This window comes from Podarcis bocagei, assembly GCF_964188305.1.
Source record: "Podarcis bocagei genome assembly, chromosome: W".
Taxonomy (NCBI): domain Eukaryota; kingdom Metazoa; phylum Chordata; class Lepidosauria; order Squamata; family Lacertidae; genus Podarcis; species Podarcis bocagei.
In genome coordinates this window covers 56,693,133-56,705,267 of record NC_138131.1, presented here as the reverse complement: position 1 = coordinate 56,705,267, position 12,135 = coordinate 56,693,133, and the positions used below count along the sequence as shown (strand labels likewise).

Below are 12,135 nucleotides of genomic sequence, written 5' to 3'. Positions count from 1 at the left end.
TCTTCTTACCATGCACATTTTCCAACCAAGCACAGAATTCCTTGAACCTTGGAAAAGCCTCTGATTTCTGCTTGAGATTGTACACATAAATATACCTGGAAAATGCATCAATGAGAACCATGAAGAACCTATTGCCACCCAAAGAGGGCGATAGTGGACCAACTAAATCAGCATGAACAATCTGGTATGGTTCTGTAGCTTGCCTACTAGACACCTTACCTTTCGCAGCCATTTTCACCTTGTTTGCTGCGCATGCCTTGCACTTCATGTGGTACCTGCAGGGTTTAATAGTCATACCTTCAACCAAGGCAGGCATTTTAGATACTGCCTCAAAATGCAAATGACCAAATTTCCTGTGAAAATCGTGAATACATCCTGCATGCAAACTTTTGTTAGAACCTGCAATGCAACAAGTCTCATTCTGCACAACATCATCATAATACAAAACAAACAAACGATCAACATTCTCAGCATGCAATTCATAATCGTCTTTCTTTGTGATGGTGCATTTCTTGTTCTTGAAGGAAATGTCAATGTTTCGTTCATTCAGCTGCATCACACTGAGTAGATTGTGTGTGGCATCTGGAACGTACAGTACATCCTGTATCGATAAGTCCAAACTGTGAAGTACAACAGTTCCGTAGCCTTGACTGGGGATCGTGTGGTCATCCGCCTGGTGAATCGCACCTTCCTGTGGTGTGAAAGACACGAACAGTCACTTATCGTTGCACATGTGGTGGGTAGCTGCTGAATCAACAACGAAGAAAGATCTAGACGTCTTCTGGACCTTTGCGACGTTTGGAGTGAAGCGTGAGACCATTGCCTTGTGCTGCGTTGTCCTGGACACTGGACCTTTGCCTTTGCTTTGGCCTTTTCCACGCAATGAGCTTCCGCTGCGCTGCTCTGTCTTGGCCCTGGGAGATCTGCATTCCCTCTTCATATGGCCTAGACGTCCACACGAGTAGCATTTCACTGCCTTCAAAGCTTTGGCGCCCTCTGGTGGTTCCACTGCACTCTGGGATGACGTCTGTGAAGACTCCCCCTTACCCATGCAGCTAGCACCCCGGCGATCTGCTTCATTCTGGATCACGGCAGTAACATAAGCTACTGTGAGCTGAGCAGTTGGCTGAACAGCAATCTGAGTGGCAACGGACTCCCAACTTGGACCCAAAGAATGTAGTATCATAAAGGAATACACAGCCTCTGGAAAGTTGAGTCCTCTCTGTTGCAGCTCGTGTCTCAGATTCTGCATCTCCATCAGATGTTTACGCACATCTCCACCTTCAGCAAGAGCCATACCATGCAGCTTGGCATAGTAGTACATTGAGGAACCAGCTTCTGTCCTCAAGTGAGCCTCTCTTTCTCTTAAAGTGTCCCAAATTTCTCTGGCTGTGGTCTTTCCACGCAACAGACAGAGCTCTTCTGGGGATACTATCAATGTAAGTGTTCCCCTTGCTTTGGAATCCTTAGTAGCCCATTCATCTGTAATTGGAGCTGGGGGGTTGTCTGTAATAACATTAAACAGACCCTCTTTCCGCAGAATTGCCTCTGCATAGAGTACCCAGTCCATGTAGTTTTTCTTATTGAGCTTAGGAATCCCAAAAGCATCAGCCAGCTTTGCATTAGCCATCATTGCTGCTTTAAACAAGCTGCGTCACTGCTGCTTTCAAACCTCATTCCAAAAGCACTTGTAAAAAGTACTTTCGCTTTCCCAGCCTCCAAGCCTGTGCCTTAGAGCCTTTGCCTGTACCTCGGCAGAACGGCTTTGAAAGTTCAAAGTCCAGCCATAAAGCCATAAACTAGAAGCTGGCAGGCTGCCCGGAGCATGAGCACATACCTCTCATCAATCAAACTCGACGTGCAGAGCAGATAACGCCGATCCGTTTCTCTGTTCCTCTGCCGGCATTCCATATTTCAGTTTGATTGCGTCTTTCTGGGCCCGGAACCAAAAATGTTGTAATTGCAGAGTCCTGTGCACAACGGAATGATGAGCAGTACGTGCCACATGCTTAATGTTGCTTTATTTTCAGTTCAATGTTGAGAAATTACAAACATGCATCTTGCCTCTGCGGGAGCAGAGAAGCAACCGTCCTTCTCCTCGGAACGAAGAACACCGAGAGAGCAGTGAAAAACAGGAAACCAGTGTACGTCACATCCAGTCTCCCATTCCCGTGGGAAAACCCAACAGTACTCTGACTGTGGAATGTAAACATTGTCTCGTGACAAGCACTTCGCTGCACAGTGAAGAGAGCAGAAACCAACATCTTCTGCACGGCTTGTTTGTTTTTCCTAGTCTGCCGAGATGCTAGTAGTGTCCTGCCTTTCCATCCTCCTGAGCAGGCTAGTAAAACATATATTTTAAACATGGCTTTCTGCTAAGCAAGCTGTTGGAGGAGGGCTAGAGTTGAGGGCTGGACGGACTTCCTTTCCTCTGCAGCCAGAATGGAGACCAAGCCACGGAGGAAGAGAGAGATCCAGCTCTCCTTCACCTGCTCACTTTGCTTGCATGGAATTCCGGGTTGCCAAAGGCTGCTAGGCGAGTTGTGAAATGCAAGGCTGTGGTATGTTGTCTTCCTCAAGCCATCCCTGCTCTGGAAATGTTTTGGCCAATAAAGCGAGATGAGATACTGCTTCTCTTGGTGGAGTATGTTCTGTGGCCATTATGGCTAGTAGCCATTGAGCCTCACCATCCAGGATTTGGCATATTCTTGTGGTTCTTGACAACTGTCAGAAGCCACCTAGGCCTGCTAGTTTCATTGCTCTTGCTGTGGTAATGGAGAAATCAAAAGGACAGACGGAACATGTAGTGACGAAGCCGGAAAACGGCAGGCTCCTTTGGGCAGCATTTCAGGTGCCAGAAAGGGTCTTTTGGATCACTGAAAAAATAGTGTCTGAACAAGAATAACGGGGCCCCTTGCTTTGGGGAAGGATCATCATTTGGTGGTGTGCCATATGCTTTGTATGCAGAGTCTCAAGTTGAAAGGCACCTCCACCTGAAAAAGGATTGGGCCACAGAGAGCTGCTGCCAGCCAGAGTAGACTTAAAAAATGAATTGTGGGGTTGGAAGGGATCACAAGGGTCATCTAGTCCAACCCCCTGCAATGTAGGAATCCAAACTGGGGGAGGTCAGAAATTCATTCTGACCTGGTAGAAGGCAGCTTTTGATTTCCTAACAACTCTCTCCATGAGGCAAAATGCCTGCACACCTGCAAGGTCCGCCCCTTCAGAAGTTGGACTCCCAAGCCCCATCATCTCCAGCTGTTGACCGTGGTCAAGATCACAGGCCGTGTGTGGGGCCAAAGTTTGACTGTGTGAGCCTTGTGTGTTGCCTCAGCCAGTCCAACAGTCCTGGTGTCTCTCCTGTCTCCTTGCAGTGGGAAGTGCCATGTGCCAGCATGGTGTGAGCCAATCCTCTGGAGAGGACACAGCATGAATCAGCTCAGCTACCGAAGCCACATGGAATTGAAAAGGAGCGACCACAAGCCTGTCAGCTCCCTCTTCCTCACAGGGGTAACACCTGCCCTGGCCAGGGCTATCGTCTATTCAGGGTTTTTAGTTGCCTGCTATGTGGCACCTCCTCGAATCTGGGCAGGCCCTGACCAACAACCAGGCCCCTTTCCACAGAGCTCCTCCTTGGCCAATGACTTCCGGTGCAAGGAGTGGGCAGGTTTTGGCTCTGTTAAATCCCTAGGCTTCCATTCTCCACTGTTCTGAGTACACGCTGCTGCTGCAGGCATGGCAGACCACATGGGCTGAACTGTGTACCTTAACCATTGGCTTCATTCATGCAATGGAGCTTCTGTGGTACTTGGCTTGGAGCATTTGGCTTCAGCCCATTGGCTCTGGAAGTCACAGCCGCTGCCATCCTGGGGAAGCTCTCAGAGTTACAGTACTTGCCTCTTTCAGGGCTGGGAACAGGGGGGTGCATCAGGCCTTTCTGCTCTTAACTCATGCCCCCCCTTTAGTCCATAGCCCCAACAAATGTGCTCTGCCCCCCCCCCATAGGTGAAGGTTGTGGCTGACCGACGGTACCGGAAAGTGTATGAGGATATTGTTCAGTTGATGGACAGGATGGAGAACGAATTCCTTCCCTCCCTGGAGGGAGGTAAAAACGAATAGGATCCTGTCCAACCCCTTAAAGAGTGTTTCCTGCAAAAAGACCAGGGGGAAAAGAAGCCCTTGGAGATGCTGGGGGTAGAACCTGGGACCTTTGCATGCAAGGCAGATGCCCTTCCACTGAGCGGCAGCCTCTTCCTCTTCCTCGCAGGCAAAGACTCCAGGGGTAGCCAGCGTGGTGCCCTCCAGATGCTGGACTACAACTCCCATCATCCCCAGCCAACATGGCCAGTGGCAAGTGCAGCAATATCTGGAGAGGCCCACGTGGACCTGTTGCATGTGCAGTCCCCTAAATGAGAGCCCGGGGCCAAGGACAAACTTCCCCCTGGAGCACGTTTCCTTGCCTCTGCTGAAGGCAAGCACTCTCTCTCCCCCCCCCCCTTTTGCTCTGCAGTTTCCGTTTGAGAATGTGAAGTTCCGGAAGCTGCAGAAGGAGAAGTTCCAGATCACAAACAACGGGCAGGTCACCCTCCACTTCTCCTTTATCCCCAAGCTCAGTGACAGCCAGTATTGGAAGCCATGGCTTCGCGCTGAGCCCTGCGAGGGATACTTGGAGCCCAGCGCGTCTCTCTCTGGAATCGTAGAACTGTAGAGTTGGAAAGGGACCCCAAGGCTCATCTAGGGAAGGCCTTGGTTTCCTTTTCACCCCCCCCCCATTACCCCTCCTCTTCCCAACCCTCCTCCCTCAAACCTTGGGAGTTTTTATGGTATGATAAGGTCAAAGCTCATAAAGCATTTAAAAATCATATTGTCAGGAAAGCTTTGTTTAATGTTTGGATAAGATATAAGGACTTGTTGGAAAATAAAACCCCAAGGTGGCTGTCACCAATGGAAGCAAAAGCTTTGAAAAAGCTCAATATGGAGGCCAAATGGCCAAAATATTGGGAAATTTTGGAACAAGACGGAGATAGATTGAAATTGCAGAGTTTTGAAAAATTAAAAAACAAAGTGAGAGACTGGCTTCATTATTATCAGATAATGGAGACATATAATTTGGATAAGAAAATTGGCTTCCAGGTGGAAAAGTCAAAATTAGAAACAGAACTGTTAGAACCCAAAACTAAGAATTTGTCAAGAATGTATAACTTGCTGTTGAAATGGAATACTCAGGATGAAACGGTGAAATCTGTTATGATTAAATGGGCACAGGATGTTGGACATAATATTATGTTTGCTGACTGGGAACAGTTATGGACCACAGGTATGAAGTTTACGGCATGTAATGCCTTAAGAGAGAATATTATGAAAATGATATACAGGTGGTACATGACCCCAGTCAAGCTTGCAAAAATCTATCATTTGCCCGATAATAAATGCTGGAAATGTAAAGAAACTGAAGGTACATTCTTTCACCTTTGGTGGACGTCCCCAAAGATAAAGGCCTTCTGGGAAATGATATATAATGAATTGAAAAAGGTACTTAAATGTACTTTTCCTAAGAAACCAGAGGCCTTTCTCCTGGGCATTGTCGGCCAATTGGTGCCAAAGAAGGACAGAACTTTTTAAATGTATGCAACAACAGCAGCAAGAATACTTATTGCAAAGTATTGGAAGACACAAGATCTACCCACCCTGGAAGAATGGCAGATGAAGGTGATTGACTACACGGAATTGGCAGAAATGACTGGCAGAATCCGAGACCAGGGAGAAGAGTTGGTGAAAGAAGACTGGAAGAAATTCAAAGACTACTTACAGAAACTATTTACAGAAAGAGCACACCGTCCCCACCAAGGAGGAGACAGGGGACTCCCCTGAGAAGGAGGCTAGTTCACCAACACAGGAGCCAGATATATGGAGAAACGTGACTCAAAGAAGTAGAAGGCCCAGGGTTCACTCTGATTGTTTAGAAATACACAATCGCTTTGAGGTCCTCTCCCCTAGCATGGAAGACGAAGAGCAGACTCCATTTGAGGATCTCTCCCTCATTACAGTCAATCAGGTATATGAAGACAAGCAGCAAAGTCAGTCCTCAGGGAATGTGCAGGTGACCTTGGAACGGACAGCTCACGGAAGAACCCCAACCAAACCCAAGAGGAGGCGTGTAGTGGTGATAGGGGATTCCCTACTGAGGGGAACAGAAGCAGTGATCTGTGGGCCTGACAAGATGTCTCGGGAAGTGTGCTGTCTCCCCGGGGCTAAGATCCAAGATGTAACTGAACGACTGCAAGGAATCATAAAACCCACTGACAAATACCCCTTCCTCTTGGTTCATGTGGGAACCAATGACACTGCAAGCAATAGCCTCCAGAAGATCAAAAGAGACTACGAGGCTCTCGGCAGGAAATTGAAGCAACTAAATGCACAAATTGTCATCTCGTCTGTCCTCCCAGTTGAACGACGTGGCCCAGGGAGAGAGGGGAAAATAGTGGAAGTGAACAGCTGGCTTCGCAAATGGTGTAAACAGGAACGGTTTGGATTCTTAGATCACGGACTGCAGTTTCTTGAAGATGGACTTCTGGCAAGTGATGGGCTGCACCTCACAACGGTTGGGAGAAAGGTTTTTGCCAAAAATCTCAGAAACCTCATCAGGAGGGCTTTAAACTGACTAATGTGGGGGACGGAGACAGTGCTCCTGAAGGTAGGAGTCTATCAATTAATGTATTCTGCTCTGGTCAGACCACACCTGGAGTACTGTGTCTAGTTCTGGGCACCACAATTCAAGAAGGACACTGACAAACTGGAACGTGTCCAGAGGAGGGCAACCAAAATGGTCAAAGGCCTGGAAACGATGCCTTATGAGGAACGGCTAAGGGAGCTGGGCATGTTTAGCCTGGAGAAGAGGAGGTTAAGGGGTGATATGATAGCCATGTTCAAATATATAAAAGGATGTCACATAGAGGAGGGAGAAAGGTTGTTTTCTGCTGCTCCAGAGAAGCGGACACGGAGCAATGGATCCAAACTACAAGAAAGAAGATTCCACCTAAACATTAGGAAGAACTTCCTGACAGTAAGAGCTGTTTGACAGTGGAATTTGCTGCCAAGGAGTGTGGTGGAGTCTCCTTCTTTGGAGGTCTTTAAGCAGAGGCTTGACAACCATATGTCAGGAGTGCTCTGATGGTGTTTCCTGCTTGGCAGGGGGTTGGACTCGATGGCCCTTGTGGTCTCTTCCAACTCTATGATTCTATGATTCTATGATTCTAAACATTGTAAAATTAATGAATGTTAGAAGGATGTTGGATAGAAACTAAGCGGTTTCCAGCTGTAATGCTTTAAGAGATATGAAAAAAAGAGGTTTCACAAATGGGTAAAAGTTTAATGGTAAGGATTTGCTGAACTAACAAATCAAACTGGAATACAAAGAAGGGAGGTATGAGGAGGTCCGAGGAAATAAGTGTATGGAAGTTATGTTATTGAAAATTAATGTGTGTTTTTAACTGTTTTTTATTTTGTATGTTTATTTTTCTTTTTTCTTGTTATATCTTAAAAACTTTTAATAAATATCTTTTTAAAAAAAAAACAAACCTTGGGAGTTTGGTAGAGCAGGGGAGGCTTAACATTTGTGGGCTGCATTGCCCCATGCTCAAGCCTCCAAGGGCCACACGTCAAAGCAGCTGAGCCCAAAGTGTAAAAGTGTGTGTGACCAGCTTTAAACACACACACACAAATGAATTGAAGCTAAACAATGCTGGAGGGTCCCAAAACACCTTTTGGCATTGCAGGGAACCAGTGAGAGCAGTCCGTCCAAAAATTACTTTTTTAAAAAAGAAAGCGTATTTTTATGTTGTGGAGGCACAAAAATATCTTGGGGATCATATAGAACTAGCCAAACTTTTAAAAACTCAATGAAATGTAAACTAAAAAAGAAAGTTACATTGGGGGCGCAAAAATCCCTTCCCTTTTTATATTCTTTTGTTAGGACCACTTTCTCTCACCCCCCAGTATCCTGTCACCATCTTCTGTGCAGCTGCTGCTTTGGAGGACTAGAGAGGAAAGTGGGGTGGGGGTGGGAACTGAGTCGCTTCTTCTCCTAATTCTTGAAGTTAAGGTTTCCCCCATAGACCTGTGAGAACAGGATGCTGCACTACATGGGCCATTGGCCTGATCCAGCAGCCTCCTAGTGTGTCCTTCTGTTCAATTCTTCACTGTCTTCACTTTTAATTTACAGACAAGCCAACTTGGCTGTGCCAAAGAGTGTATCTACCTGACCTCCTCCTGTTTTAGGTGAGACGGGGGACATTTCCCTGGATGTGTACGTCAGCAAGGAAGACCAGACTGAGGCTATCTTTCTCCTTCACCTTGACCGTGGCAAGGACTATTTCCTCACCATCAGTGGGAGCTACCTACCAAGCTGCTTTGGGACCTCCTTGGAAGCCTTGTGCTGGATGAGGCAGCCGCTTGGCGAAGTTCCCGTCACCAGACTTATTGACCTGGTAGGGAAAGGGGTTGATTTACCTGGCAGGTTCATGTGCTGGATGTCTACCCTTCCCACTCTGCTTGCCTGCTTGAAAAACAGCTGCTCTTCCACTCAGAAATGTGGGGGCTGGGGGTCCTCCGCTGCATTCAGCTTCAGCTTCAGCTTCTGTAGCTGTGCATCCGCTTCCTGTGTGCTGTTCATGCCCTTTGTTTGCCTTGACTGAGTCATCCCAGGTTCTGGTCCTCCCACCTGCCCTTTCGCAGGGCCACTGAACCGTGTGCATTTCCCTGCCATCTGCCCAGATACTGTTCAGCCAACGGGCTGTTTCTTTCTCTTCTCAGGGCCTGTGCCATTAACACCCTTGGTTGTCTTTTGCTCTTGCCTTCCTCCTCTGATCTCAGGGAGAAGACAGCTTCCTAGAAAAGGTCACAGTTGGTTTGCTATCCTCTAGGTGTTCTTGTAGCGGGCTCAAATCAGGTACAGGCAACGCCCCATTTACACGGGGGTTGCGTTCCGAGGTACCGTGCGTTTGAATGAAATTGCGTATATTGGGGACAGCATTGGAAAAGCCTGCAAACACCCTCTAAACTTCCGGAAGCCCTTTTGAAAGGCCTTTTGAAAACCAGCAGCCTCCCTGCAAAACTCCTTGCTCCAACTCTCCACAGGCCTGAGAGGTCGGTGCCAAAGCTCCTGGGAGGGAGTCGAGATGCTGTTTCCATGCCACTTTGCCGCTTTTGTGCTCTTGGGGGGGGGGGACATTTTTGCCCCTTCAAGTGCCCCTTCCAGCTTTGCGGCAGTGTGCGTGTGCCTCGAAGGCACGTAAATGGAGTTGCCCTTGTCAACGATCAGCAGCTGCTCCATGCAGTGGCAGCTGGTCCCTTAGGGCAAACCAGGCACTACCCCACCAACCTGACTTTCCTCTCAGGCAACCTGCACCTGCCTGCCTTCTGACTCAAATCCAGTCCAGGTGGTGGCTCTAGCTCTCTGCTTTGGTCTCTTCCCTAGTCTCAACGTGGCCCTTGTAGAACTCGGCAGAGGAGAACGGAGACGAAACCAGAATTTGCCAGCACTGCTTGTCACTGATTTTGCGCTGCTTGACTCTGGGTCCGCTTGCGATTGGCAGCACGGGAGGCAGAAAGCCCAGTCTCATGATGCAGGCGCCAGCCCCCTCTGGCCCCAAGAGCCAGTTTTCTCCTTGTCTCTGTGCGCAGCAACTGCTGCACAGGCTATGCCACTCTGGCTTACTCTTACCACCTGAGCACTGGCATTTGGGAAGCGGTAGTGGCTGCTTTGGGGTGGCTCAGGGAAATGTCACTCCTCTCAAAATCAGATCTACTTGGGTGTATTATCCTAGCCACAAGGAGACAGTGGTGACTGTCAATTTGGACAGCTGTAGACATTTAGAACCATGGAGGATATGTGCCGTGAGTTTGTGGGGAGGACCGCTCCCCCTTGAAGCCCTTTTTCCACCTTGGGCCTGGGGGCGGGCCCCATACTCACCTCCGCAGCTTATGGGGCTCCAGGGAGGCCTCGGGTGTGTGGGGTGGGGTAGGTATTTAGTTGGGTGGGGGAATTTGTTTAATTTAATTATGTTGTGTTTGTAACTTTGTGTTTTGTTTTTATAGTTTTATTGTTCTGTTAGTTTGTTTTTTGTATAGGCTTTAATTTGATTTTAACGGGAGGGGTCAGGGCTGCCTGGGAGTGGGTCCCAGCAAACAAAATGGCTGGGGCAGGTTCCACAGGGGGGGATGCACTCGGACAACCAATCTCAGTGATCATGGGTAGGAGGAGGAGTTAAGCTAAGACCAGACCATGTCATTACCGAGGAAGCAGGCTTAGTCGTTGTCTGAGGACTATCCCTGACCGGAAGGATACTGGAATCAACAAGGCAAACCCACATGACCTGAAAGTGTTGCTGTGCAATGCCAGGTCAATGATGAATAAAACCACTGCAATCCACGACCTGATTGTGGGTGGAGGATTTGACCTGGCATGTGTGACAGAGACCTGGTTGGATGAAGCAGATGGGCCTGTCCTTGCCGCTGCATGTCCACCAGGTTTCTCTTACTCACAGCAACCCAGGCCTTGTGGGCGGGGAGGGGGGGTTGCAGTGATTTTTAGGAAGTCATTAGTTTGCACAAGGCGTCCTTTTGGAAAGACCCAGTTCTCTGAGTGCATGTTCTGGAAGTTGGGCAATACAGTTGGGCAGTACAGGATTCCTATTGGTGTACCGACCTCCCCGCTGCACCAAGGATTCCCTGCCCGAGCTGCTTCAGGTCGTGGCGGATGTCCTCCTGGAGACACCTAGTTTGGTTGTCCTAGGGGATTTTAACATCCATGCCGACACGACCTTACAAGGGGCCGCTCAGGACTTCGTGGAAAGCATGGCCTCCATGGGGCTGTCCCTGAATAAGTCTGGCCCAACCCATAGCCGCGGAAATGCCTTAGACCTGGTTTCACCTCTATGGATGTTGGTGATCTGACACTAAGTAAAAGCGAAACCAAAGAAGTGCCATGGTCAGATCACTTCCTGGTGCAACTGGACTTCTCCACGACCCTTCCCCTCTGCAGGGAGGCGGGACCGATTCAGATGGTCCGCCCCCGCCACTTAATGGATCCAAATGGTTTCCAGAGAGTGGTAGGGGATGTTTTATCCCACGTTGATGGCCTTTCAGCTGATTCCCTGGTGGCCCGCTGGAATGCGGAGTTAACCAGGGCTATTGACTGTTTGGCTCCAAAGCGCCCTCTCCGATTGCATGGAGCCCGGACAGCCCCGTGGTTTTCCACGGATCTGAGGGCAATGAAACAATCGTTGAGACGGCTAGAGCGCCGGTGGCGGATAACCCATTCTGAATCTGACCGGACACAGGTTAGAGCTCAATGTCAAGCCTATCAAGTGGCGATAGCGACGGCGAAGAAGACTATCTTCACCGCCTCTATTGCATCTGCAGAAAACAGCAGCAGGAGACTCTTTCAGGCGGTTCGCAATTTAGCGGAACCACCTGCTCCATCAGGGCCCAGTAGGGGCAACATGATCTCCTGCAATGACTTTGCAAAGTTTTTTGCAGATAAAGTCGCTCAGATTCGAGAAGAGGTAGACTTCACCATGGGAGCAGGGCCGGGGCGGGAAAGTGCTAGAGTCCTGTCTAGTCAAGTTGTGTGGGATCAATTCCAATCTGTTACCCCCGAGGATGTGGACAGGCTGCTGGGACGAGTAAAACCAACCACTTGTCTCCTTGATCCTTGCGCATCCTGGCTTATAAAAGCTAGCCGGGAAGGACTGGGCGGTGGGCTTCGTGGGGTGGTGAATGCTTCCCTCCGTGAGGGAGCCTTCCCAGACTCGCTGAAAGAGGCAGTTATTAAACCGCTTCTTAAAAAAACATCTTTAGATGCGGCCACGATGGCCAACTATCGCCCAGTCTCAAATCTTCCATTCTTGGGTCAAGGTGATTGAGCGAGTGGTTGCTGAACAACTCCAGGCACGCCTGGAAGAAGCGGACCATTTGAATCCCTTCCAGTCGGGATTCAGGCCTCATCATGGGACTGAAACTGCCTTGGTCGCACTGGTTGATGATCTCCGGCGGGCTAGGGACAAAGGTGAGAGCTGTTTCCTAGTTCTGCTGGATCTCTCAGCGGCGTTTGATACCATCGACCATAACATCCTT

At 48.9% G+C, this 12,135-nt stretch overlaps 1 protein-coding gene across 1 annotated transcript in view; it reads left to right on the top strand.

Moving 5' to 3' along the window:
* The window catches only part of LOC308578112 (inositol polyphosphate 5-phosphatase OCRL-like), a gene marked incomplete at both ends in the record, with an annotated part of 45,195 nt that overhangs the window by 20,192 nt on the left and 12,868 nt on the right, over positions 1-12,135 (top strand). The window contains 5 exons of the mRNA XM_081178381.1: positions 3,375-3,510; positions 4,006-4,116; positions 4,511-4,681; positions 8,283-8,486; positions 8,872-8,901. Of these exons, the coding sequence (XP_081034507.1) occupies positions 3,375-3,510; positions 4,006-4,116; positions 4,511-4,681; positions 8,283-8,486; positions 8,872-8,901 (652 nt within the window). The remainder of the gene's footprint in view (positions 1-3,374; positions 3,511-4,005; positions 4,117-4,510; positions 4,682-8,282; positions 8,487-8,871; positions 8,902-12,135) is intronic.